General features: G+C 56.6%; 1 protein-coding gene across 2 annotated transcripts in view; it reads left to right on the top strand.

The window, feature by feature from the left end:
• Positions 1 to 27,907, top strand: part of RGS12 (regulator of G protein signaling 12) — a 92,374-nt gene that overhangs the window by 9,169 nt on the left and 55,298 nt on the right. For both annotated transcript variants that reach the window (XM_040625275.1, XM_040625276.1), the window contains exon 2: positions 6,445 to 6,561. In XM_040625275.1, the coding sequence (XP_040481209.1) occupies positions 6,445 to 6,561 (117 nt within the window). The remainder of the gene's footprint in view (positions 1 to 6,444; positions 6,562 to 27,907) is intronic.

The following is a 27,907-nucleotide window of genomic DNA, read 5'->3' as shown; positions in this document are numbered from 1 at the left end:
CCCCCCCCCCCAGGTGGCATGGAGGCTGCCCCTCAGGAGGTCTGGGTTCCTTCTGTTGCCCTCCTCCACCTGCGGCCTGCACCTGGACGTGAAGGACAAGAGAGCATCACGCCCACCTTCCAGTGGGCGGTAGAGTCACGTCCCCAGCTGTGGTCCCGTGTCTGCCGCGCCAGGTAGGTCAGGTGGGTCACAGGGTGGCCCCCACTGCAGGGAGGCCTCAGGTGTCGTGGTTAGCCACTTGGCCGCCTGCGCGGTGCACAGTCCTGTGGCGGAGGCAGAGGGGAGAGTGGTTAGCGCGGTCTCTGCCTTGCGCGGTGGGTCCGGGGACCACTCTTGTGGAAAGCTCCCTGAGGCACATGAAAGAAAGGTCACAAAAATACCCATATTTAATATAATCCCATTTTTGTGTAAAAGTTTCTACACTCCTTAAATAAACCTGTATGTTTTAAAGTGTACATATGTTTAGGTGTAAATATATAGAACAAATTCGAAGGACACCCCCCCCACTCATAGTCTAGTTACCGCAGTGGTGGTGGGGGGAAGGGAACACTGGGACAGTCCAGGACATTTTAGTTTTATCTTGTGTTACTTTGATTTTTTATTAGGGGACTAGGAATATATTTTATTTGCTAAAAATAATCCCTTTGGAGAAAAAAATTATTTTTCTTAATTCTTTTAATAAGAAGTGAGGCACAGCACCGGAAGCCATCGGCTGTGTTTCTGTGCCACCCGTCGCGCCGGGAGTACTGCGTTCTACGCGCAGCTCTTGTGCACTTTCCCAGGACAATGAGAGGAAGTTTTAAAATAGACCGTAAAAAAACATCTGGAGAATACTGAAAAGGCCAGGGCGAAGGCCCGGTGATTTAAATCCCTCTGCAAAGAGCGGCTTTGCTGTTACCCTGTGGAAACAATGCCGAGCAGGGTCTCATCACTGTCCCCCCCCAGTCACAAGGAAAGGAGGCAGACAGCGCACCGCCCGGCCATCAGCCTCAGCGGGACCGGGTGCCCAGGAAGCCTTGGCGGCTCCACCAGGGCGGCCTCCTCGCCCAGCAGCGCTCACGCCATGGGCCCCTGGGGAGCAGGAGCTGCCAGCCATGCCCGGGGGCTCCGTGCTCTGTGGGAGCGCGTGCTGGGGCGGGGGGCTCGGGGAGGCAGAGGAGCGACGGGACAGAGGCAGTGCCCTACTTCCTGTCCTGCTGTGGGCCCACGTGGTTTCCAGGTGAAGTGACAGCATTGGGGCTGAGCGGCCGCCGTGTTCCTGCGGAGTCAGGAGCCTTTGGGTCCCATAGCAGCAGCGGATTCTTTCCTTCTGTGGCCTTCTCGGCTTCGTGAAGGTGGCTCCGTAACGGCCGCCGCGCCTGGCTTCGTCATCGCCCAGAGCCGGTCACAGTCAGCCGCCATGCTGTCCGCCGCCCCAGCTCTTTCGTTTCCTCTGTGACTGTACCGCCGCACACACTCACACACACACTCACTCTCTCACACACTCTCTCACCCACTCTAACACACACTCTCTCACAAACACACCCACCCCCACACTCACACTCACCCACTCTCACACCCACACACCCTTACACACTCTCACACACACCTACACCCACACACCCAGGCACTCATCCACACTCACCCACACTCTCACACATTCACTCACACACTCTCACAGTCACACTCTCTCACACACACACACTCACACCCACGCACTCATCCACACTCACCCACACTCTCACACATTCACTCACATTCACACACACTCTCACACACTCTCACACACCCACACACACTCACACCCACGCACTCATCCACACTCACCCACACTCTCACACCTTCACTCACATTCACTCACACTCTCTCTCACACACTCTCACACACCCACACACCCCCCCACGCACTCATCCACACTCACCCACACTCTCACACCTTCACTCACATTCACTCACACTCTCTCTCACACACTCTCACACACCCACACACCCCCCCACGCACTCATCCACACTCACCCACACTCTCACACTCACACTCACACACACTCACACACTCACAATCTCTCTCTCTCTCACACACACACACACACACACACACACCCGAGCCATTGAAGGACGGGCGAGTGCCGCTCTTGTGAGCATCCTGCACACATCTCCATCTCCGGCTGTGCGCGTGAAGGGATTTCCCGGGGTCTGTTCAGAGTGGAATGGCTGGTTCGGACCAGTGCTTGGAAATGCCAGGTCTCTGGAGCAGGGACAGATTGGGTTGCTGACTTAAAACAAGCACACTGTTCCCGGTGCTTAGTCCTCATCCCTGGGCCATTGCAGTGACAGCCATGTCAGTTGTCCCCCTATGCGCACCAGGGTTATGCTGTAGGCAAGGAGCCCCGAAAATAGGAATCAGGGAGCTTATACATATGTTGTACCCTCCTCCTCCTGAGAGGGGAGGGAAACCCTGGCTCTTTAAGCAAGTTTCCTTGGAGACAGAGGGGAGAACCCTAGGTTTTCCCTCCTACCCTTTGCAGTGTAGATAAATGTCTCTGGGAGGAGAGGCCTGACAGGTTCTGCCCAGACGTGTTCCAGCCTCACCTCTGAAAAGTGAGGACTTACCCCGGGGAGGTAAATCTCTCCTGGAGTTTACCCTGCCTGTCACTCAAATTTAATCACCCAGTCCAAGACTGGGAGACTGTGGGTCCAGGTCCCACACCTCAGTTTCCCGACAGTCCCACACCACTGGAGACTCTGCCTCACACACCAGGAGCAGTATGTCAGCTGCAAGTCTTACCCCTTAAATTTTCTACATTTCCGCATTTTAGGGAAACCCTCAGACGAACTGGTCTCTCTCTTGAACGAAGCAGTCTTCTTTGTTAGAGTCTGTTTGCTCAGGAAGCACTTACTGAACACCTTCTATGTCCTGGGCCCCATGGGAGGGGTGGGGGCATAATGTGAGCAGGACAGGCACAGCCTTGGCCCCACTGGGGCTGATGGTCTAGAGTTTAGACTCTTGGCCTTGGGAGTTTCTGGTTCTAATCGGTGCCTAGTGGCCGAGGCAGTTTGGCACCCTGGGCAATGGGGTTCTGCCCTCTTTCTGTTTCTACCCTGGAGAGAACTGACACCTCTCAGCCTCCCTGAGGGGCCCCCCGCTCATGCTTTGAGGTGACAGGAGCCTGGTGGGTTGTTTCTGCCAAGTCCTACACGGGGCCCAAGTGCATGAGAGGGCCCTCTGGTTCTTCTGGAAGCCTGGCTGCAGGCCTCGGCCCTGGCTTCGTCTCTGGTGTGGCTGCTGGTGGTCAGGCCGTGTTCTCCATGCCCGGAGCTGGGGCGAGACGGTGTTTGTTCCTCCGCTGGGCCGCGGCCGCATGACCGTGACTGTGTGGCCCCGCGTGGCCCCTGGCCTCCTGCAGCAGGTGTGCAGCGTTGTCAGCAGCCCAAGTGGGGAGTTGAAGCTGGAGGAGGGCTGCCGTGCAGGCCATCACGCCTCTGTTTGGTGCCGTGGGGGGACAGCGAGTTACTTAGTGCCGGGGGTGCAGAGTCCGTGGTGGGCTTCGAGGTTTGTTACAGTGAGAACTTCCCTTCACGGGCTGGTGTGGGCAGTGGAAATACACGAGTAAATGCTAACGGTTCTGCCACCCGGTCGGTTGAGTTCTTGGTAGGGGCTTTTCCTGTCAGCCTGCGTGCTTTGTCGGTCCCCTTCACGTGTCCAAGCACACAGCGTCTGCGCGTGGGACCAGGTGTCAGCCACCTGCAATCCTTCCCACTGGCGGCTGGGGGTTCCAGTGTGTTCCAGCGCCGCGTGGCCAGTCCAGCCCAGTGACACTGTGTTCTTATCACAAAGCCATGTGCTCGTTACCCCCTCCCCCAAAATAAAAATAGAGTGGCAAATACATGATTCGTACAAAGGGTTCATCTTGCGCGTGTTTGGAGCCTTCTGCGGTTTAGGAGCAGGCCAAGAGCATTTCCCACAGTGTGACTTCGGCTGCAGCAAGGACATTTGGATGGTTGCCTGGCTTCCCGTGGCCGAGAGCCACCGGCTCTCTGTTGCTGGCCACTTAGGTCCCTGGATGAGTTGTTCTCTTTCTCCCAGCACTGTGCTGGGCCGTAGGTGTTCAGAAGACAGAGGGCCCTGCTTCCTGGGGGAGTTTGTGCTAACAGGTGAGGAGGAAAAGAGCGCAGCCTCGGAGGGAGGCTGCTTGGAGGGGGACCCCAGGACAGCCCCTCAGGCAGCACAGTTAGAGGTGGCCTCTTTGAACAGGTGGCCTGGGGTGGAGGGCTGAAGGGCGGAGAGGCAGGTGCCCAGAAGAGTCTGGATGGCAGCCGGGCCTCGCCAGCTGTGCGGCAGCCTCTGAAGGGCGTTGAGCAGGGGCCGCCAGGCCAGGTGTGCAGGGAGCACACTGCACAGGTAACCTGCTAGCAGGGATCCTCTTTGAACTCTTGTTGGGATATTAGGGTTTGATGAGCTTAGTGGGATGTTTTATTACCAGTCCTGAGGACCCCTGTGCTCCTGGTGGTGGCAATGGTGTGCCTGGGACAGGGACCCTTGGGTGTCTCTGCCTTTCTCTTCAAGCCTACTGATGGCCCCGTTCCTGAGACAGTTCCTTCCTCCTTCTGCTCCCCTCCCTCCCTCTCCTCCCTACCCCCGTCACTTCCTCTCCCTCTCCCTTTCCCTCCTTCTCCCCCCCTCCCCCACACCCCTTTCGCTGTCGCTGTCGGTGCTCCTGCTCCTCGCTTGGTTCAGTGCCTTCCGCTCACAGCCGCACACAGGCTGTCTGTTCCTCAGCTCGCACACTGTTTCAGCTGACTTTGCTGAAGTACCCGTCAGTGGCGTCTGCGGCATGGCCTTGCCCGTCTGTCCCGCCGCTGCGTTCGGCCTCACCTCTGCTCCTGTTGGCGGTCCTGGCGTGGAGTATTCTGCACTGCGCTGGGCTTGCGGTCTGCCGTGTGGCCTCCAGGGGCCTCAGGTTTCTTCCAGACTGTAAAGTGTTCAAGGAGCCCGCAGCTGCCCTGGGCCATCTTGAGGTAGCCCCTCAGGTGGCCTGCGAGATCGGGAGTCCGCTCGGTCCGGAGGCCTGGCTCGGGCTTCTCTTGGGTGCCGTGGTCTGCGCACGTGGATGGCGCTCGGGAAACACATGGACAGCCCCGTGGCGACGCGGAGCAGAGGAAATGGAGGCAGTTGCTCTTGGCACCTATGTTACTTACTAATAAAAATCGAGGGATTAAAAATAATGTGCTCGTTGCTTCAGTTCAGGCCGATGGCTGGGGGGGGCGGAGGTGAGGGGTCGGGTTCTGGGTGTGAGTACGGAGGCAGAGAAGGAGGGGAGCAGCCAGTGGGTGGGGGGAAGCCAGGGGGAGGCCCGGAAGGGGGAGGAAGAAGAGGCTGCGCTCTGTGGGTCAGGACCACCCCTGCCCCCTCCCCCAGAGGCCCCTGTGGCCTGAGGTCCCGGACAGGGGAGAGAGAGTGAAGGGAAGGCGGTCACGTTGCTGAGGGCACCTCGAGTCCGTGTCAGGAATGTCGGGGGACAGCAGTCCCGGGGGTGAGTTCTTCCCCCAGGCAGCCTCGTGGCCTGGGCATGAGTGCGGCCCCGGGGACAGAGAGGGACAGTGGGATCGAGGGTGTGTGTGAGGGTTGCGGGGCGCTGAGACCCAGCCCGCAGAACTCTCCAGGGCAGGGCTGCAAGGCTGGCCCTTTCTGCAGGACGCCCAGGGCTCTCAGGCGGGAGGAGAGCAGACCGCGTTGGAGAGCCTCACAGGTTTTAGAAAACACGTGAACTTACTTTGTGCTTGGAATCGGTCACTCAGGACTTCAAGTACCCAGGAAATCAGAGTTTCAGCTGTGCTGCTTTTTATATTTAAAATGTGATGCCTTATTTGTTGGACCCAAATCACATTTGGGGAAGTGTTCAGCATAATGACAGGGAATTAATTCTGGTCATTTCCCAGAGAAAGAACAAGATGTTTTTAATGGCCAGTTATTTCATGCACCTGAATTGGTTTGGTCTTCAGACACCAGCTGAATGTCTAGGGATTCTTTAATTTCCTAAAACGCCCTCAAAATTATGTAAAAGCATAATCTTTACATTATTAGTTATTTTTCTCCCCACCTACTTTATCCTTTCCCAAATATTCACATGTTTTTTCATTTGCTCTTGGTAGTGGCCTTTGGAGGCTGGGTGGTGGGACCCTGGCTTGTGGTTGTGGGGTGGTTATGGGGTGTGAGGCTGGGGTTTGTCCTTGGGGTACAGGGCTTCAGTGGTAAGGCAAATATATGGAGGTCCTGGGGTGACTTTTGTTTTCAACTTTGGAGTTTATCGTGGTGACACAGGCAGAGCGTGACATTGACCCTGGGCGACGCTCCAGTCTTGCTCTCCTCTGCTCCCCAGCGCCCTCTCCTCTCCAGGGTAGCGTGCCTGGCAGAACTCAGCATCTCTTCCCAAGAAGGTAACGTGATGTGTTTTTTCTTTGTGTCTAGGGCTCAAAATTTGGGCGGGGAGCCGGACTCACGCAGACTTCTCAGCGCACGCCTGCCCGGAGACCGTTTGGAAGATCCAAGAGACGTAGTATCACTCGCTCCCTTGATGACCTTGAGGTATTTGAGTTCAGTTGTTCTCTTTTCCTCATCAGGTTTCTTACGCTGACACGAACATCAGTTGTGCAGATACATCTGAATCTCTCCGAATCCCACCCCGATCCTACTCCCCTCCCTCCCTCTCCCTCGGTAACCGTGGGGGGAGCTCCGACTGCACATCCAGGCCTTTCCTGCCCCCGCGCGTGGCTGCTGAGCGCACGTGGCTCTTGCGCTGTCTTCTGTGTGGCCAGTGTGGCTCGAAACACTTTGCAGATGTGAGCTGGGTTCAGCCCTCACAGGAATTCTGAGGGAGGGCCTCTCACGGCCCCTTCTTCAAAGATGGGGTATTGATTCCCAGGTAGCGTTCTTTGCTTCTACCCACAGTCCTTACAAAAGTGAACAGACTTGACTTAGAGCGGTTGGTCGTAGGCCACAGAGAGGTGCAGCAGGAGGCCCGAGCCCTGTGCGCTCCCGGCTCGTGCTGGCGCGGGGCACTGAACGAGCCAGTGTGGACGTGTTGTGGGGCTCACGGTGCGCGTGAGCGGCCGCTCTCCGTGCCGTGCATTGGCCGGCCGTGGACGGGTGCGTAATGTCACACGCGGGGTTTCACCGCCCTGACAACCCTGCGCTCTGCCTGGTCACCCTCCCTTGTCCCCTGAACCCTTGGCAACCCCTGACCCTCCTGTGGCTCATCGTGTGTACTTCACACAGTCTTACTCTGCCGCCTTTCACACGCTGCTGACGCTTTCCACACGGACCCTCGTGGCCTTAGTCCCGCGTGTTACTTGTCACGTGGCGCCCTGCTGCAAACGTGCTGGCCTTCCGCCCATTCTGCGGTCGCCGGACAGCCGGTGGGAGGCGGGAAACCCTCTCCTCTGCACGGGCCCCCTTGAGCACGTGGTGGGGGTGGGGGGCCCCAGCTGGGGAGTGCTGGGTGACAGTCGCTGCTCTCAGTGGCCGCTCCCACGCAGGCTCTGGTCACCCCGCCTCTCCGGCACCGAGAGCCGTCAGGCTGGAATTTTTCTGTTTCAGTGGAAGGCGTCTTGGCTTACTTCGCATTTCACTGATGAAGAGCCAGGCCGAGCGGCCCGTCGCAGGCTCTCTGGCCAGTCAGATTCTCGCTGTTCCGAATGAGCAGCCCGTGCATATCCTTGTCTTTTTTTAAAAAAATGTTTTTGTAGTACTTCTTTGTATATTATTGTGGATATGGGTCCTTTGTCAAATAAATATTTTGAAAAAATCCTTGCGGCTTATTTCCGCCTTTGCTGAGGGTGCCGTTATACACATACACTTAATTACAGTAAACTGCTCTAGCATGAGATTCCCCGCTCTTAAACGCCCAGGTCAGTGGCATTACGCACATTCACAGTGTCGCGCAGCTGTCCCCACCCTCCGTCTCCAGCACTCTTCCTCTGGGAATACGGAAACTGTCCCCATGAGACACAGACTCCTCGTCCCCTAGTCCCTGGCGCCCACCGCCACCCTTCTGTCTCCGCGGTTTTGACGAAGACCCTTCTCTAAGGGCAGCCGTACGGGATTTGTGCTCTTGTGTCTGGCACATCTCACCGAGCACGGTGTCCTCCAGGGTCCTCCGCAGTGTGGGAGGTGTCAGAACGTCCTTCCGTTTTCTCCATTTTGTCCACATTGTGTCCATCTGTCCATCTGACAGTGGATGCTTCGGGTGCTCCCAGCTTTTGGCTGCCGTGCAGAATTCTGCTGTGAACACGGTTGTGCGAATACCTGTTTGGGTCTATTTTAAACACTAACTCTAAATGAGATAATATCTTACAGCCTGAATAACGATAACGTGAAACTGACTTTGGTAGTTTCTTGCTTCAAAGAGCAGATGAATTTGTGTTTTCAGGTGAGACTGGAATCATTGACTGTGAGAGGCGGAAGGGGCCTTTGAAACCTCATCGTCTTTGAGGCTGGATGTGGAGTTTGTCAGAGTTGGAGGGCAGGTCCCGGGGCAGGAGGGGGGCTGGTGGTGGGACCCCTCGCCCAGGGTCTCTTGGTAACTGGGGGGCGGGTCAGGCCAGCGTGCCGTGTTCGGTCAGCAGCGGTCAGCGCCCGAGCTCTCGTGGAAGAAGCAGAGGTGTGCGTGCCGCCCACGCCTGTGCCCAGGCCGGCTGGGGGGCCCCAGAGCGCTCCTGCTCCCCCCGGAAGGGGGTCTCGACTAAGGCCGTGTTCTCGGCTTAGGCAGCTTGCCAGGTGTTGTGTCTGCATGTTTCTGGAAGGGTCGTGGAAGGGGTCTGAGGCGCCACGCGGTGACGAGGTAGCAGCAGCCGGGCTCGCGGTGGCAGCCTGTGGTCAGAGCTCCGTGTCTCTGACGTGGCCCAGCCCTTGCAAGCCGCTGTGGTTGTTGCTCACTTCTCCTCGCCCACGAGGAAGTGCCGGGGCTTCCCACGCCACGCTGCCCACATGGGCGCCGTGGTCTGTGCTCTTGACTGAGGGCTGGCTGGGCGGCTCGTGTCTTTTCTCTCTGGTCTTCAGATCAGCTCCGCAAGGAGCTTGTCATGGTCTCTGTTGTACAGATGGCAGAACTGAGGTGCAGGTCCAACAGCATTTTCCAGGCCATGCCAGGCTGCAAAGCTGTGGTCTTTCTGCCACGTCTGGGACCTCTCACTTTTTTTTGTTTAAGATTTTATTTATTAATTTATTTGAGAGAGAGCACGCACAGTGGGGGAGCAGCAGAGGGAGAGGGAGAAGCAGGCTCCCTGCAGAGCAAGGAACCTGATGCGGGGCTCGATCCCAGGACCCTGGGATCATGACCTGATTCGAAGGCAGACACATAACGACTGAGCCACCCAGGTGTCCCCCCCTTTTTTCAATTGGGACCTCTCGCTTTTGTTTAAATGGTATGTTAGAGACATAAGATTGAATCCTTGTTATTTTTTTTCTGTCTGAGGATTTCAAACTGTAGAAGTTACACATAACTTCCGTGAGCCCTCGTCACCGGTAAGCCTCTTTCTAGGGCAGCTCGTCGAACACATTGTCTGTCTGTCCTTCCCTTTGTTACTCTTTAGCAGCTGTCCTAGGCAGTCTCTGAGACTGTCCCCAAACTCTTGGTCTTCACTGCCATGTATGGTCCCCTCCCCAGAGGCACCAGCTTTCATGTCAGCCTTCAATTGGTGCTTAATCATCCTGGGCCCCTTAGGAACATTCTCTCCACGTTGCACCCGGCCAGGGGCCTCTGCGTCCCCTCGACCACCACCAGCCCGGCTCCTCGGCCTGAGTCCAGTCTCGAGTCCGCTTCCCGGGGCCCCTTGGGACACTAGTGTCTTGGATTGTGTCCCCTGGAGGTAAATTCAGATGGAGAGCTATTTAAGCCTGGGGACAATGAGGAGGACCGTATAAAATGGTAAACGTGTGGGTCAATCCTAATGATTGGTGAGTGTATAAAACAAGAATAACAATGTTTTGTTTGTTTAAAAAATTCATCAGTTTACCTGACAACACAGCGGTAGTGTGATTCCCGGGAGAGGGTCCATGCGGCGCCAGGCTCGGGCGCTTACCTCAGTGAGGACGAGGGTAGAGGTGCCGGTACCTCCTTGATTCTTATAATGTGAGGATGCTTGCTGTGATCCCCAGGGTAACCTGAGACGGTAAAATACTGAGTCATTTTAGGTTGCAAGAGGGGAAAATGCAGTTATAAAAAACAGTCATCTCAAAAGAAGGTGAGAAAGTTGAGAGGCGAGATGACAGGAGGCTGCGACGAGAGGCGGCGTTCCTAGAGTGCTGGGTTAGGTCCGGATACGTCAGTAAGTACATCGATTTTAAATGAATTCAATATTCCAATTAAAAAGAAAAGATTGTCAGACCGCATGAAAAATCTGATGATACTCTTACTAGAGACGTGTGTAAAACTCGAGGACGCAGGAAGCCGGTGAAAGAACGGGAAAGGACCCACCATGCAACGCTAATCAGAAGAATGGTGGCGGGGCTTCTGGGGGGCACAGGTGGTGAGGCGTCTGCCTTGGGCTGAGGTCAGGACTGTCCGGCTCCCTGCTCCGTGGGGAGCCTGCTTCTCCCTCTGCCCCTCCCCCCCAAACAAATAAAATCTTTAAGAAGAAAAAGAGTGGTGGCATAGCTGTGTTGATGTCAGAGTTGGCTTTCGGACACGAAGCCTTCTAAAGGTGAAAAGGGAGCCTTCACAAGATAAGAGGCAATAAGAAGTTGCAATTCTGAATCTGGTATGCATTTAGTAGTGTGGTCCAACATATCTAAAGCAAAAATGGATAGAAACAGGAATAGTAGTGGACTAATGGATGTAGCGGGAGATCGTAAACACTCCCTGCCTCGTGACTGGCAGATTGAGCAGACAAGGTCCGTAAGAGAGAGGATCCGAGCAGCGCGACTCCCAGTGTGGCCTCCTGGACCACACGTGGCACCGCCCCGATGAGCGCCTTCTCTCCACTCCCTCGGGGAATGTGTACGGACGTTGACCACGTGCTGGACCAGAAAGCAAGTCTCAGCAGCTGCGGAGGACTGTCCCCAGAGTTGGTCCGCTGCCACAGCCAGGTCGGCTGGAATCCCGCGGCGAGGGGGGCTGTGCCGCGCGCCTGTGGCTACGCGATCCACCAAGCTCTCCGGAGTTGAAAGGAGAATGAGTGCGGAGGCCGGAGCAGATCGGGATGACGCTGAAACGCGTGCATCTGAACCGTGGCACACAGCTGCCCTGGTGCCAGGGGGCGCTCACCGTGCCTTGGCGCAGGCCTGAGGGGGCGGAACGTGGACGGTGGTCTCGAGGCTAGAGAGAGAGCAGTGAGACCGACCCAGAGGAAGTAGAGGCTGGGCAGTGAGGGGCGCAGAGGCAGAAATTAATGAAACAGAAGGTTAACCGATGAACCAGCGGAAGAATCCATGAAGAGAGCTTCCTTCCCAGATCATTTTATCAGGCCTCCAAAACCGTAGCACTGAAAGCGGATGAGTCCCTGAGAAGGGGGGGGGGGCAGGGCTGCCAGCGGAGAGCACAGGTGGCAGGACATCCCGCTCTGACAGAGGTGCAGCCCAGCAGGGCATCTTCATTCCAGGGATGTGATTCTTTCACACCTGAAAGTCAATATGACGGAACACATGAACAGAGCAAAGTAGAAAAATCGTCTGTCATCTCAACAGAAGCAGGAAAAGCATTTGGTAAAAGCCAGAAAATTCATTCATGGTAAATACAAAAACGAAGCAAAACAGAACTTAACAAAATAGGAATTAAAGGGAACTTCCTTAATCTGACAAGGATACAAAAACCCTGAGATTGCAGCATACCTAAGCTTTTCCCTTTGAGGTCACAAGCAAGAGGAAGACGTACGCTGTTACCATTCTGTTCAAATGTTTATTGCCAGTCTCACCATACTAAGGAAGTAAAAACAATAGAAATTTTAAAACCACAAAATAAGGTGAAAATGTTCTTATTCTCACATGATATTAAGATGTCAGAAATCTAGAAGAATCTATAGAGTCATTATTAAAATTAATGACTGCTTGCCAAGTGCTGGGTATTCCATCTACATACAGCAGTCAGCTGTGGGTGTAGTTAGAAAATAACATACAGATTCAGTGCAATTTTAATCAAAATCCCGACAGGTATTTTGTTGAACTTAAGAAGATGATTCCAAAGTTGGCATAGAAATGCAAAAGGCCAAGAGTAGCCAGGATATTCGTGAAGAATAGGTAAGAGGACTTCTGCTATTTGCTACCAAAACTTATTACAAAGTGAGAGCAATTCAAGAGTGTGTAAGTGTTGGCACGCGGATGGACAGACAGACAGTGGACTAGAAGAGCATGCACAGAAATAGACCCAGTGCCTGCATACGTGGGCTGTGTGCAAAGCAGGGCTGAGTATGGTCTTTTCAGTGGTGCTGGAATAAGGAGACATCCATGTGGGAAGAAGAGAAGGAAGGAAAGAAAGAAAGAAAGAAACAAGAAAGAAAGGAAGAAAGAAAGAAAGAAAGATTGAAAGAAAGAAAGGAAGAAGGAAAGAAAGTCCATCCTCCGCACGCCGTCCAAACACAGCTAGACCCAGCTGTGGTGCAGATGTAGTGTGAAGGGAGCGCAGGAGAGTCAGCAGAGGGTAAGGCAGCCACGCAGCTTCGTGGTGTGGGGGCGGAGAAGACTTTAAACCCAACATGACATGAAGCATAAAGGCAAAGGCTGATGCCCCGACTTGGTGAATGTCAGGACCCTTCTTTCATGCAAACACACCATTGCTAGAACACGGGGATGGCAGGGTGGGTGGTGGTGGCCCCCTTGGCCCGTCCATCTAAGGATGCCTGCCAGAGAAAAGTGGACAAGAGACTCAGGTGGGCATTTTATGAAAAGATGACACCCGGGTGGCATCCAGCCCGTTCGTCATCAGGGAGGTGTCATGACAGCCATGGTGGGGTTGGCACGCCGGGCCAGCTGGAGTGAGGACCGCAGTGTTGCATGGCGGCGTGGCTGGGTGTGTGGGGCACACGCGCCCTGCGATCTGCAGCTCTGCTCCATCCGAAGTAGACGTCAAGTGCGCGGGGGGACATGCGGCGAGAGGTCGTTGCAGCACCAGTCCTGCAGTGCCGGAGCGGAGGCTGCCTGCCGGTCCGCCCTCCGTGGGAAGGACAGGTCAGCTGTGATTTCTTCATGCAGCGGGATGCTCTGTGGCTGCCTCGGGAGCACGGGTGAATGTCCCAGAAAGAAGGCAGACACCCAAGATTCCATTTCCGTACATCAGAAAAGAGGCCAGACTGAGCCACGGCGTGCGGTTCTGTGTTCAGTGTAGAACCGTGGAGAGAGGCCTGAACGTGGCCTTTCGTTACAGCCTGGGAGGGGCTCCAGGGGCTGCACTCGTATGACTCTCTGAACCGCACGTGCGCACTGTGTGCTCCTTTCTGAATTTGTGTTCCAGCTTCCAGAAAACGTGCTCAGCCGAGCCTCGCAGCCCTGCTGACCGCTGGGGTTCTGCCGGGGAGCCCGAGAGAGGAAGACGGGACAGGAGCAGGGGTGTGTGGAGGCAGGGATGGAGGGGCCTGCCCTCAGAGCAGGAGATGAGCTGCTGACAGATGGCGGGAACTGGGCCGGGGCCTTGTGGGTGGGGTCAGAGAATGAGACATTTGCTGTAGAAACGTCAGAGGTGAGTTTTAGTGTGTTTTCAAAAGGTGCCCCTTTTGGTCATGACCGTGGCAGTCGGTCGCCCAGGAGGCAGTGACCCGAGAGGCTGGTCAGGAAGAACGTGGTCAGCCCTGTAGGCCCAGCGTGGACCGCAGGGGCATCTCTGCCCCGCAGGTGTTTCGTCGGGCACAGATCGGGGCGTGAACCCACGGTCTCCATGTTTGTGAGAGGGTGCCGGTGCGGAAGGCCCAGGAGACAGGCCAGGGGGCAGGGGTGCTGAGCTGAACGTGTACAGGCATAAAGGGGAGCTGTGCTCCCGAGACCAGCGTGGGAGGCCCGGGTCTCTAGAGGTCCTCTGTCCAGCTGTTGCCCCCCCCCCCATAGCAGGGAGCAGGAGCAGGGGAGCGGGGAGCGGGGTGGGGTGAGTGCAGGTCGCTGGGGGCTTCTCTCCTTAGCTGTTTGGACCAGTGTGCCAGAAAGTCCTATGCGGTGCAGAATGTGTGAGACTGTTTGTGCGACAGCTGTGAGCGTGTGGGGTCAGCAGACGGTGTTGGAAAGGTGCTTGTCCAGCACAGCTGTGACGGCTCTCACGGGTGGGGGTAGGAAATGGCCCATGAGCCCCCAGGGCACAAGGGAAGGGAGAAGAGTGGCCCCGATTTGGTGCAGGTGTGTCAGGAAGGCTCTTGGACGGAGCTGGGGGGTGCCCGGCGCTTGGCCAGGACCCAGGGAGGGGGTCGAGGGTCACTAGATGAAGAAAGGTGCCTGGGCCTGGGGACACAGGTGGGAGGCCTGTGGTACTGGGGATATCCTGGAAGGAGGCATGGCAGGCTGTAGCACATTTGTGGCAGGGGGATGGCAGTGGGGAGCCGGGATAGGTCTGTGGCCAGAGATGGGCCCCTCTGAGGAGGGAGTGTTCATGTCGAGCCCTCGATGCGAGGGGCCAGGACGTGAAGGTCTTGGGGCCGGAAGGCAGGGAGGGCCAGGCTGAGACCTGGGGTCTTATTCTAAGGGAGGCTTTTGGGTAAATTGACAGGAGGGAACTGAGGGAGAGAGTGATGTTCTTGTGTTGAGTGCGGAGAACTCGGGGTGTGTATTTGTCGCCTGGGCCAGTGGGGCTATGGGGAAGGCCCTGTGGCAGACGCAGGGGCAGAGCAGGAGGGGCAGGGCCCAGACCTTGCTGGAAGCCACTGTGCAAGCTCTCCAGATGCACTCCCTGCCTACACGAGCTCCCGGGGTGTCGGGAGGCTCAGCAGGAGCTCTGGAGTTTCTGAATGATGGGGGGAGCACCACCGTCAGACAGAACAGGAGGGGTGGGAGAGCCAGCAGGAGCCCTGGAGCTGGAGCCCAGGAGAGAGCTGGGGGATCTGGGGCTGGGCAGAGAGGCGGTGGTTAGGGCCAGAGTCTGCACACAGTGGCCTGCAGGCCAGAGGCTTATCATGCGAATACCATTTTATAGTCACACAGTCACACCATTCCCATGTCTGTGCTGTTGTCGCAGGGGCAGAGTTGGGTGGTAGGACTGTGACCCACAGACCTGAGAGTGTTTCCTCTTGGCCCTTCTCAAAGCAAGTGTGCTGACCCTAGTGAAATCCACCGTCCCTGGGCTTGCTGTGGCCCTGCGAGGGGGAAACGACCTGGCTGTTCTCCAGACTGTGGGCTCCTTCAGCCTCTCCTCCCTTTCCAGATGGGCCTTCTGGTGAGTGCCAGGCCCACCTGCCCTGCTGCCTCTCTGGCTGTAATCGGCATCCCATGGGGAGCACCCCATTGCTCCTCCTGGCTCTCCCAGTGCCCATTCCCCCCCCCTCCCCCGCCCCGTCCGGTCCTCCCTGTCGAGGGGTCTAGAGCCCTGTGCTAGGAGGAAGTTGGCTGGGGAGACCGCCCAGGTGTGGTTAGCAGGGACTGGCAGTTTGGGGTCTGGACAGCAGAGGGCGCTGAGGTCATGCATTTCCTTCCAACCACCCAGCCCTGGGGGTGGCTGGAGTGCCTGCAACCCTGAGGTTGGGCTGCTCCCCCTGTTCCTCTCCCTCTGCCACGCTGGACCTTGGTAGAGTGTGTGTGTTCCAGAAGACCTGGGAAGTCCTGTCGGGACCAGGGCAGGAACCCATGAGAGGTGCCTGGGGGGGCGGGAGGCTGCTGCCAGGAGGACCAGAATAGGGCGGGGGCGGGGGCTCTTCGGTAGGCCCCCTCACCAGGATTTTCTAGGTGGCCACAAAGGGTTCTCTCTGCCTGGCCTGCCTGTGTTCGCACTGGAATGCCCTCTGCTCCCTTCTCATCTGCATGCTCTGGCTGGCCTCTCCCCCTGACTGCTCCCTGAGCAGCTCTGACCCAGTCCCACAGGGCCTCTGCTGCCATTCCCAGGTGCTTACACTGGATTCCCAGCCCAGGACAGACCCCTGAGGGAGCAGAGGGCCTCTGGGCTCTCTCCAGCCGGGTGACGCACCACTGCGTGCTTGGTACCTACTTCCTGTTGTCCAGTTTCCTGGGCCAGAGCTCCCCATCGAAGGCCCCTAGCTCTTCTGCTAGGTAGCTCACATGGTCAGGCAGGCCTGGAGTTGGGGGCCGAGGACCCCCCACCCCCCTGCTGAGCTGGCACTCTCCCCGCTGCCCCTCTGCGCGGCTCCCTGCCCTGCTGAGGCCGAGCCTGTGCAGCACCACCCGCCCCACCACCCCCGCCAGAGTCTCTTACACCCAAACCCTCACTTGCTCTTACTAGGGCCGGTCTCTGTGGGCCCAGGTCTGAACTCGGTCCCCAGCTGGCCCTGAGCCAGCATACCCGTCAGAATAGGGAGGATGTGATGGTGAGTGTGTCTGGTGTCCTGAACGCTGGCCCTCAGCAGCTCCTGGGACTCTGGGACACTTGGACGGACTGGGAATCCCTGCTTCCCCTGCAGGTGAGCCGCGCTGGGAGCCGAGGGTGCCATCCGGCGTAGGGGGTCTGTCAGCAGATTTGTGCCCCCATCCCTTCCCTCTCCTCACCCTACAGACAGCAGAGAAGAGCAGGCCGACAGCCGGGGGGAGACACAGAAAGCCCCAAAAGGACACAAGGACTCAGAGAGACAGCAGCGCGTGGAGCCGGGTGGGGGCAGGCCGCCGTCCGGGCCACACGAGACAGACCACACAGACAAGAGGAAATTGCACTTCCTCTGCTGGGGTGCAGGCATTTCTGTCTGAAGTGATTCAAATAAAAACAAGCTTGGCCCCTGAGTGGTAGTGTGGACGGCTCAGCGCCTGGGTGCCGGCTTTTCTCGAGGTCCAGGCCTGAGGTCCCACGGGGCGCCCTGTGGGCGTGGCCCTCCTAGCCTGCAGTCCCGTTCCGTTCATGGTCCCTGGTGGCTCTGGGGTCTGGCAGGCCTTTGGGGCTGGTGGCTTAGTGTAGGCCCCTCGGAAATTGGTATGGAAAGTAACCAGGGTCACAGAGTCACGGGTTTGATGCACCCACGAAAACCTGCCAGAATGTGTCCTTTGAAGGTGTGTGTGGGTGTGTGCGTGTGCGTGTGCGTTGGAGGGTGAAGTTGGGCAGGGGGGCTGGTGAGTGTCAGGGTTGGGGAAGGGAGGGTGGCGTGTGTCCCATCTGTTTGCCCTCTGGGCCTGGCCAGATCCTGGGTCAGCCTTGCCAGTCTGCGGTTGGTACCACACAGCACCCTGCCTGCCGCTTCCCTGTCTTCCGGCCACTGGGGGAAGGAGGTGGGCTTGCGGGCTTTGTCTGCCAGACTTGCTTTATTCCCGGGAAAGGTGGACTTGTTCGTGTGTCCAGGAGGCCTGTTTGTAAGTGGAGGCCCCCACTTTCCTTCATACTGCCGACTGTCCTGTTTGGGAAAGATGAATCCTGGTGAACAGGTGGAGTGGGTAGGCCATGGTACTTAAAGATGAGGCCCTAGTGAGGGCAGGGGCTCTAGGCCCCTCCAGGCCTGGCGGGTCAACCACGGGAGCCCTGGATGCCCAGGAGGGTTGGAAGGAGCTCTCCGGCCTGAGGCCTGTTTCATCACCCCTGCCCGGCGCAGGGGGCAGGGGGGGCGGTGGGGGGACCTGGTGCATCGCTCCCCACCTGCCAGGGGCCCATGCTGTAGGCTGCTGCTCTCATCCCCACCTCTCTTACCTGGTCCTAGCCTTCCTTGCAGTTTCCCTGTGTTCCCAGGCCTATCCCCCAGCCCTGGGCTGTGCTCTCCCTCTCCGGCCCCTCCCTCGCTCGCCCCCCAGCGTCTCCCATGCTGTCAGGCCAGGCACTTCTGTGCGTGGTGGTGGTGGCGGTGTGGATGGTGATGGCAGCTTCTGCCCCTTCCTCGCTCTTGCCTTGACGTCAGTTCATACTTTGGTTGTGTGTGGATCTGTTGAGAAAAGCAGTCGGAGGCATCTTGAGCTGATGCCCATGTTTTGTCTGTAAGGTCTTCACCTTTCAGGTAGGCCCTGTACGTTTCTGCATTAAACCCAGTCCTGTGCTCCGTGTCCCAGATTCCCTTCACTGAATGCTCACGGGAATGCTCATGTTTCTCCTGCGGAAAAGCAAAAGTCAGGATGGGCTCAGCATGGTCAGTGCTGTCAGCTGAGGGCCTGACAAGCCCGAGGGCCATCCCCCCAGTCTCTTGACCCTGTGGGCGTTGCGTTTGCAGCCCCGGACAGGAGGCTTCCCGAGGTCTGCAGCAACCTAACTCTCCAGGCGGGGCTGAGCCCTGGAGCCGTGCAGATGAGACCTTGACATGCACAGCATGGTGCAAAGAAGCCCTTTGGGGTGAGCGGCCTGCCCTTGAGTCTCCAGAAAGTTAACAGGTCATTTTGCAGTGACACGTAGGTTCTAGACTCAGTCTAGAGTTTCTTCTTCCTCTGTCCACCAGGATCTGCCGCGGTTCCCTCACTCTCAGCTTGTACCAGGCGTCGGAAGGCAGACGAGGCAGATCATGGGACAGAGATAGATGCGTGAGACGGGTGTTAGGAATACGACCGAATCCGCAGGTTGGCATCACATAAACTCGTGCATATGGAGGCTTATAATAGAATCGTCAGCAACTGTAATTAAGGCTGTGAACTGCGCCACGCTGCTAAAAAAACAAATTCTCTGCAGCTGTTGTACTGACTGAGAATTACCCCTATCAGCTGAAGTTTTATTCTTCTGATTTGGTAGAGGAAATACTTGAAAAATGATCTCACAGCGCGACTTATGTAAACGGCTTTTTTTTTTTTTTTTTTTGTACATGAGACAATTGAGATCGAGTCTGAATCCCTGGCAAACCACAGCTTCCTGCAGTGTCCTGTTGCCATGGGTTACGAAGGGAGCAGAGTGGAACTTCATCTGAAATGTCTTTAAACTTCCCTGACGTGCACAGGCATGCTGCCGCGTCAAATGGTATAGAGTAGATCCGCGCCTGTTGTGGGTCGGAAGTGTTCTTGTCTTAAGATGAATTTGGGAAAAGGGCTGTCAAAGGAAATGCACATGTTAAATGATCAGCAGGTAAGTTATTCCAGCTGTTTCTTGTCATTTAATGGATTTTTTTGTAAGAAAACTTGGCATCTCCATGACTGCTTTGTTTTTAAACTGGCCGGTGAATGCTAGATTGTAGGTGTCAACTTTGAAAACACTGCTGTCCGTGTCTGCATCACGGAGCTCTAGTACTCGCGCGGGGCTCTGGGACCATAGGCCCCTGGGGTGAGGCTGGGCAGGGCGGGTGGGCCCCACTGGGCCGGGCCAGCCCCCCCTCCCCCAGGCTCCCAGCTGCTTGCCTTGCCCCTACGGAGAGCATCCTTCTCTCCAAACGGCAGTAATGCTAGCAGATTTTAAAGACAAGTGAGCTCATTGTGTTGAATTCTTAAACTTCAACTGAATTATTAAAATCTATCTTACTCTTGAAATCACCATTTTATATCTAATATTTTAAAACATAATGAGTTGATTCTGCTTTGTACACGTACATAGGGAACTCCCGGCATAGGGATTATTATCCGAGCTTTTATATAAAGTTGGACTTACTATGAAGCTTTCTTTAAAAAGGTTTGAGATTTTAAAAAGAATGTTTATTTTCCTGTTGTGCCTGTGTACATGTATGAAGCAGAAGATTGTCACTAATTACGGAGTTACCGGTTTTAAATTCATTCTTTTCTGAGAGTTGTTTTATCTTGATGTTTTCCTGATGTCTAACTGGAGCCTCCGGGGGCTGCAGGGGTCAGTTCAGAAGTGAGGGGTTCGGATGTGAGGTGGAGGGGAGGGAGCTGCCTCCTTCCCTTTACATGGAAAATAGGAATAGGTCAGTTGGAGAGGTGAAGAATTATCCTTATGCAGTGAGTGCAGATTTTAATGTATTTTAAAAATAGGCTGTACTTTGAAAAGCCCAGGTGCTACTGACGCTCACACGGGAGGGTGGAGAGGAGGCTTTGATGTTTACGGGCGTGCCTGCCTCCGCTGCCTCCGGCTGCCTCGTGTCCCCGTAGACCCCACTCCTGGTCCTGGATGGCAAAGTGAATTTTGGATATATTGTGTCCTTCGTGGACCAATTAACCGGTTAGTCATTTGTGCAGATGTGTAGGCTGCATATTCAGTCCAATGGTATGTAAAGGCAAGTTTTAGAAAATGTTGGTTTTTATTCTGAGTAGTAAAAAAAAAAAAAGGTCACTAAAAATCTGCCTTTGTACTTGCCTGTATAAATGATTTGGGTCCCTTTTGGAATTGTTGCAAATGCTCAAACTGGCAAATAAGTTGTTGGCATGGGTGTGTGACAATCTGAGGGTATGGTCGTGCTAAGCCGTGGTACGGGAGCCGCTCCCTCCCCTCTGGGGTCCAGGCGGTACCGGAAGGTCCTGGGATGAGAGGTGGGTACTGCGTGCAGCTCTGCCGAGCTCCAAGGGGGCCCGTGGGAAAACGGGCAGGAAGAGGGTCCTCGTGGGGGGCTAACCCCACAGGCACATGGTGCGAGGGGAGGAAGACTGGGGGGCCCGTGTGGGAAGGTGGCTCCGCGCCTCACGGGCTCTGCCATCCTAGGCCAAGCGCTTCTCCCTGTGAGCCTCCGCCTGTTGGTGTGAAAGTGGGGGTGCCCCAGGGGGCTAGGCCGCTATCCGCGGTGCGTGTGTGTGCTCAGTCAACCCCGTGAAAGGCTGTGTTTCTCGCAAGCGCCTTTTATCTTGAGGCAGAGAGCCCTCCCGCCTTCATAGGAGCTCTTTCCCACAGTCACTTCAGGAGCACAAAGGACAGCCGGTGGTTGCTGGCCCAGAAAAAGTGCCAGGCTCTCCCTGGCCAAATGAACAGATCACAGTTTCTCCATCTTTTAAGAAGTGAAGTTGAGCGGAAGTAGACTTGGGACACGCAGATGTGCCCCTTTGTCAGAACGAAGCAGTCCGTCATCCTCAGACCCCATCAGGGTGGGTGTCGGCCGCAGGGGCTGCTGAGGTGCTGTGTGGGGGACACAAAAACCCGCAGCCCAAAAGGAATAGGAATTGTCACAAGAAGCAAGCTGCGGCAAGCACCCATGGACCCACTTGGGGGGCTGGGCCTCCCGTCCGGCGCTGTGGCCGCGGCCGGCAGGTGAGAGGCCCGGGGCTGCAGCGGCCCCCGCCCCACCTCCCACTGTCCTGCTCAACGCCTGCCAGGCCAGGCCCTCCCGAGGCAGGCAGGGCTGCCCACGGACGTTAGTCACTCCCGGGTTTTGTCCCTCCCTGCCTGGTCGTAAACCACGGAGCCTGCTGGGCCGCACGCTTGGCAGAGTTTGGTCGTTCAGGGGCTTGGAAGCACATCTCATGTCACAGATGCCTTTTGAGGTCTGTCTTCCCTGGGCAGCTGCCTTCAGGCTGCTAGTGTGTGAGGGAAAGAACTTTCCAGGGACCAAGGGGCTTTGACCTCCTCGTGCACTGGAGCTCTGGGTAGGATTTGAAAATAAGAAGGGCAGCACTAGAAGGACACAGTGGTGTGTTCTGTTCTAGGCAGTGCGGGATGAGCGGTGGAGGCAGCCGTGCCCGGGGTGCCTGGTCTGGGGCGTGCAGAGGGCGAGCAGGTTGCACAGAAAGCCCCAGAGAGGCTCGAGGAAGACAGAGTGGTGGCGGTGAGGAGGACCGGCCAGGCTTGCACCTGGCTAAGCGCAGGCGGGAAGGGGAAGAAGGCAGAGCCGGGCAGGGCCAGCTGTGGCTCCAGTCACGGGCCCACGGGGGTGGGTGGGGGGAGCTGAGAGCGGGGTTAGGTGTCCCCAGGGGAGGCCGCGTGGGCTGCCCGGCTGCCAGGCTGCTGTGGGATGGGAGAGAGCGTGTTAGGCATGCCCTTCTGTGGGCCGATGTGCCAGGCCGCCTCCCGCCCGGCTGGCTCCGAACCTCTGGGATGAGCGGGGCGGGCTGCACAGAGTTCTGCATTTGGCTGAGTTTCTCTTTTTTTAGCTCAGATGAACGGACTTCTCTTCACTGCCCACCTCTCCTATCGGCCTGTCCCACTCGCGGGGCTCCCACAGTGCCGAGCAGAGCTGGGGTGGAGGGCCGAGGGCCTGTGTCTGGCGGGCTGGTCTCTGCCTGGGCTGGGCCTGAGTGACTGGCTGTCCGTCAGTCAGTGCGTACTCTGCCCCAGAGAGCTTTCGACCCTAAAACCAGTGTGGGAGGGGGCTCGCATCTGTCGGGGTGAGCTGCCTTCACCCCACTTAATGCACTGGTTACACAGACACATTCTTCTCTCAGGCTCTGCTCCTGGCTGTCTGTATCAGACCTCCTTGTCTATTTGCGGGAGACTTCAGTTTCTGTCCGCACGTCTTCCCCTTTCTTTTAGTAGGAAGTGGGCCACCTTGCACCCGCAGCTCTCCATCCGAGATATTCGCTGAAGATGGTCCTGTCTTCTGCTCCCCCAGTCCCAGTCAGCACACGGGTTCCTTTCCCTGATCCCGTGCACCGTCCCTTCTCGCCTTCTGTCCCAGAACAACTTGTCTGGGGGTGCTTGTCATCGTCCCACGAAAGAAAGGCCAGATCTCCTAAAACAGCAGGATTTATCTGGGTGTCCCAGCGTTTGACCAGCTTTCCTGGAGGCCCCATTCCCTCGGGATCCCTCCCTGGCTTCTGTCCTCCAGGTGCCTCGGAGCTGTCACCTAGAGGCTGCCTTCTCCAGCCTGCTTCTGCAGCGGGGACCCCTGGCTCCAGACCCGGCAGCAGGTCCGTGTCCACTCCCTGCTCCCTCTGGACATGCAGGAGGTGGGTGGGAATAGTGGCCAAGTCGGACTTGGGCTTCTCCCTCGGTCTCCCCTGCCCCTCACTCAGGCCATCCCTTGAGCCCTCCGTGTCGGTAGGCCCGTGGGCTCGGCCCTCCCAGTCTGTCCCTGCATTCTTCCTTCCTCGCCCCCACCTTGCTGTCTTGCCTGCAGCCCTGGGTGCTGCTCACTCTTCCCTGCATCAGCCCATGTCCAGCGACACCCTGCAGGGACACCTTCGTGTGCCCTTCTCAGCGCCATCCTCTCCCATGGCACCTGACTTGCCCAGACAGCAGGGATCTGACATTTTTGGATTCATCTCCAGCACCCAGCGGAAGCACCTGGGGGCGGAGCTGCCCGGTCTGGGTGTGCGGCTTTGTTGCAGGCATCCCGCGAGTGCAGGAGGCATTGATGCCTGGAAGCAATCTCAGCTGGATCTCCCCCAGCCCAGCCTGACCCTGAGGGTGGAGGCCACGCCCCCTGACCCACAGGGCAATTGCTGGAGCTCAGCGGCTGCTGGGAGCCGGTGGAGCCGGCCAGGGGAGGATGGAGGGCTCCAGCTTGAGGCTCAGCTCTGCTGGGCGAAGGTTTTCAAACTACCAACACATCTCGGCCTTTACGAGAAAGTGCATCCCTGGGGCTGGGCTTCCACTTCACACGAGACTGGGGCTTGGATTCTGCCCTCCTGCGAGTCCCTGCAGGTCCCATTCCTGCAGAAGGAGCTCCTCCGCAGCAGCGTCCGTCTGAGAGCTGGACGCATTACCGCCTCCCGCACGGAGCGTTCCAGGGAGGCCGTGCTTACCTTCACGTCACTGGTGGGCACTGCTGTCCTGTTGGGATGCGAAGTCGTGGGCGTCATCCCAGACCTTCTGCTACTTCCCACCCCGTGTCTTTCTTGAACTGGGCCAGCCGGTTAGGAAATGGGATTTGCAACCTTTATGTCCAAGTCAGAGGATTTTTGGGTGGAGTCAGATGTTCACACTGAGTGCCTGGCGTTCGTGTGGAGCCCGTGTGCATGACAGGACCGTTCACTGTCGAACTCTTGGGAAAATGCTGTCATTGTGGGTTTGGCCTGCTTGGGTCTCTTCTGATCTTATTAAAGAATGAAGAGGTCTTTGGGATGCAGGCGCATACACGCACACGCACATGCATTTTAGAGAGAGAAGCCCAGGTTGGATTCCGAGCTTGGGCTCTGCCCGTATCTGACTGAAGGCCCTCGATTGCGCCATCGCCTCCCCCTCAGGCTGCACACACCGTGTGCTCTGCTATGATGGCTCCACCCTCCCCCGCATCATGCAGCCGTGAACACACCCAGGGTGCCTTCGCCCCGTGTCATCGCCCCATGTCGTCCGTGTTTCCCGATCACAGAAAGGCTTTATTAGGAACATCATGGCTTGAACCTTAGAAATATGCGCCTCTTCCCTGCGTCCGTGGGAGCCTTATGTCTCCCATGGGAGCCGGGCGTCGCTGTGCTTGGACCTGCTGGAAAGCATAGTGGGGGGCGTGTGTGCTCGTGGCTCATGTGCGTGGCCACGGAGAGAGACAGGAGTGGGATAAAACACTGTGGCATCCAGCGTGGGGACGGGCGCCGAGCACAGCCCTCTCGCCTGGCCTCTGGGAGTTCTGTGGGAGGTCACTCCTGTGTCCCGCCTCCGAGGGACCTGGGAGGCGACCAGCAAGGGCAGACATCAAGGCTGTGGTGGGCCTGCCTCAGGGGCCTGGCAAGGAAGGCTTCCCCAAGGGGGCAGGGCTGACACCGCAGCCAGGTAAGGGGGCTGGCCGGGTGCGGCCACAGGTGGGAGCAGGGGCGGGGGGTGGTGAGGGGTGCTCCAGGCTGAGGGCACAGGAGGGGCTGGACCTTCCCGCAGCGGCTCTCAGAGCCCTGGGACTGCTCTCCACGGGGGATGTGTGTGCTGCCTTGAGCGCGGCATGGATCCCGGAAGTACTTGGTGTTTGCCTTTCACGGTCTTCTATCCGTCTTAATTCGTTGTTGACAAATGCGGCCCGTGGCCCCTGCATTGATTTGACAACTCCCGTGGGGGTCATGGCTGGGCGTGAAGACCCCTGGGCCCACGGAGCCCAAGTCAGGGCCCAGCCACCCAGCAGGCCCCACACGGACCTGCTTTCTTCTGCACTTGGTCCAGCGAGGAGTCACTTTAAACTTAAATGATCAAGTTTTCATTATTTTAAAAATTTTTTTAAAGATTTTATTTGAGAGAGAGCGTGCGTGGGAGAAGGAGAAGCAGGCTGTCCGCTGAGTGCCGATCCCACGACCCCGGGATCTTGACCTGAGCGAAAGGCAGGCACTTAACCGACTGAGCCGCCCAGGCGCCCCTGTGATGAGGTTTTTAAAAAGTCAAATAAGTACATATTAGATACAAACAGGAAGTGTGAAGTTCTTACGGTTTTTCATCACTCGGGTTATTTATATTCTCTTTGTATTCAGAACATTTGATGCATTTGGGTAACTGACAGCCTTTGGTCTCTTATTTTGGACTCAGTTATGACTGATTAATACTTTTTATGTCCAAGATTGGAGATTTCGTCAGAGGCTCAAAATTGAAAATTGGCATTATTATATATTACCATATATCAGAGTCATTTGGTGACGATACAGTTTAATCCTTGCTCTTGTCCAATGTTACAAACAGTGTCAGCCTATTTGATAAAGGCTAGATTCGTCATGTACTTCCGTTCATATTAATGATCTGAAATTTTCACACCATTAATTCAAAATAAACAATCCGTGGAATGTGTGTGGTCCCGATTTCCTGCTGGGAATGAGTCTGATTTCCACTCAACTGTCAGGTTGAAAGGCTGAGCCGAGGAATGGAGACCGTTTGAACTTAAACTGTGCTGCGTCTGAACTACTGTGTGTCTTTCAAACCAACCCCAGTCCCGCAGGCATACGGTCTAGAACACTCTCGTCCCGTTGGGCATGGAGAGATGCTAACGTGCCGGGACCTTTCCCCCGGCAGCTTGTTTAACGGTTCTCCTGCTTCTGTAAGTGGACCACGGAGCTGTGGGGATGCAGGAGGAGCCCACGAGGACAGACTGGTGGGAACGAGCTACTGATCCCGATTGGCCCGGGTAGCAGAGTAAGCGTCAGGGGTGCTCCGCTGTAATTCATCAGAATGTTTGTAGTGGCCCAGTGGCCGCAGTGTGCGGAAACCTGGGGAATGCCTGACTGTAAGTCACCCTGAGCGGCAGGCGTCCCCTCTTGGGGGGCGCTCCATGGGAAGGATCTGGGGGGGGTTTCTGAAGCTTTACCATTTTGGACGGCTTCCCCCCCGTCAGCCGGGCTATGCTAAAAAAAAAAAAAATTGCAAACCAGGCTTTAAAACGGTAACTTGGGTCAGAATCAGACTTGTCGTTGATCCTGAGGCAAATAGCAATGATTTGGGGGTTCCCCGTCTTTTCCACCTCCCCGTTGTTGACAGGTTGTCTGCCTGTGCCTCCTCACCCCCCTCGCCGAGCGCTGAGCACCGGCCGCTGGCGAAGCCCTCCGTGCCCCATGCTCCCTGCAGGGCGCCTCCCCGCCTCCTCCCTGCCAGCGCCTGTCGCCGTGCGCAGACCACTTCACCTCTTTAGGCCTTACCTCCTCTTGGAGCGAAGGCCCCTGATCCCTGCTCCTCAGCCTGCTTGTATCTCAGGGGCGAAGGAGTTGGGGCGCTGAGCAGGGATCGGCTGATGTCATGGCCCGGCTCTGCCACTGTGTGCTTGTAAAGTAGAATAAGTATTGGACAGTAAACAGAAGAATTAGGTTAATGGTAATTATACACTATTTATTTGCAAATGAAATAATCTGGTTAAGAAAAGTCATCACCTATTTCTCCAAAAATATGTGAACTTGGAAGAGGACAGTGGTTTTATGTCCAGATAATATTTTTTTAAAGATTTTTATATAAAGATAATTTATTTTTAAAGATTTCATTTATTTTTTCGAGGGAGGGAGGGGCAGAGGCAGAGGGAGAAGCAGACTCTGCACTGATCAGGGAGCCTGACTCGGGGCTTGATCCCAGGACCCTGAGATCATGACCTGAGCTGAAGGCAGATAGATGCTTCGCCGACTGAGCCACCCAGGCGCCCCGTGCCGAGATGATATTAAAGCGCGTCTCCACAGAGCTCCGCCCGGGGTATGAGCGTCACCAGGGCAACACGTCCAGAGCGGAGGTCAGAGGCCGTGGGTGAGGCTGTGGAGCTGGCTCCCCTGTGACGCTGCCTCACACTGTAGTGCTCTGGGAGCAATCCCAGCGTGCGTGAGAAGGTGTGGGGTGGTTGGGGGACCTCGGTGACCTCTGAGCCCTTACTGGCCCCCCCGGGAAGAGCCCACTAGCCCACGGGTTTCCTGATACCCAGAACTTTCCTTAGCATTTTAAAGATTTATTTATTTATGTACCTGGTTGGGGGGGGGCAGAGGAGAGGGAGAGAGAGGATCTCAAGCTGAGCTCAGAGCCCTCTGCTCGATCTCACGACCCCGAGATCATGAAGTGAGCCGAATCCAAGAGTCGGACGTTGAACTGAGGGCACCAGCCAGGCACCTCGAACTTTCCTTAACATTTTAAGCTTGGGAAATGCTCTTTGGGCACAGCTTCCCAAACTGGGGGAAGGGAAGGAAATGCACACGTGAGGCTGTGGCTCAGAGATATTGAGTGCCTCCTGGAACGTGGAGAACAGCGGAGGCACCCGGAATGCTGGGCGCCCCTTCCGGAGGACGTGCTTGAGGGGTCCCCCAAGGGGTGGCCTGAGGGCGGTCAGCTCCGGCACCAGCAGGACAGCAGTCCTTTCTGAAAGAGTTCTCTGGCCCCGCATCCAGGCCTCGAGCCTCTCCTCCCCCTGCTCGCTCCGACCCTCTGGTCTATGAGCAGCTGCATGGGTGTCCGTTCGCAGGGCTGCCTTCCAGTTCCCAGACTCTCTCTTCAGCGGCCTCCCCTCTGTTCGCCTCTCTCCCTGCTGTCTAAACTCAACGCCGTTCATTGTCAGATGCCTCGCAGAGGGCTGTGTTTCACGGCTGCCCCCTCACCTCCTCTTCTCTGGGTTACAGCCTCTACCTACGATTTCAGAGCTCTGGGGCTTTCTGTAGCAGAACTTTGCAGTGCCCGAGGGTCTGCTGTCCTGTCCGCTGCCTCTTTCCCCTGGGGGGGGGGGGGTGG

This window comes from Ursus maritimus, unplaced genomic scaffold (assembly GCF_017311325.1).
Source record: "Ursus maritimus isolate PB19 unplaced genomic scaffold, ASM1731132v1 scaffold_8, whole genome shotgun sequence".
Classification (NCBI taxonomy): Eukaryota; Metazoa; Chordata; class Mammalia; order Carnivora; family Ursidae; genus Ursus; species Ursus maritimus.
Note: the sequence above shows the minus strand (reverse complement) of the source record. Positions and strands in the feature narration are given on the sequence as shown.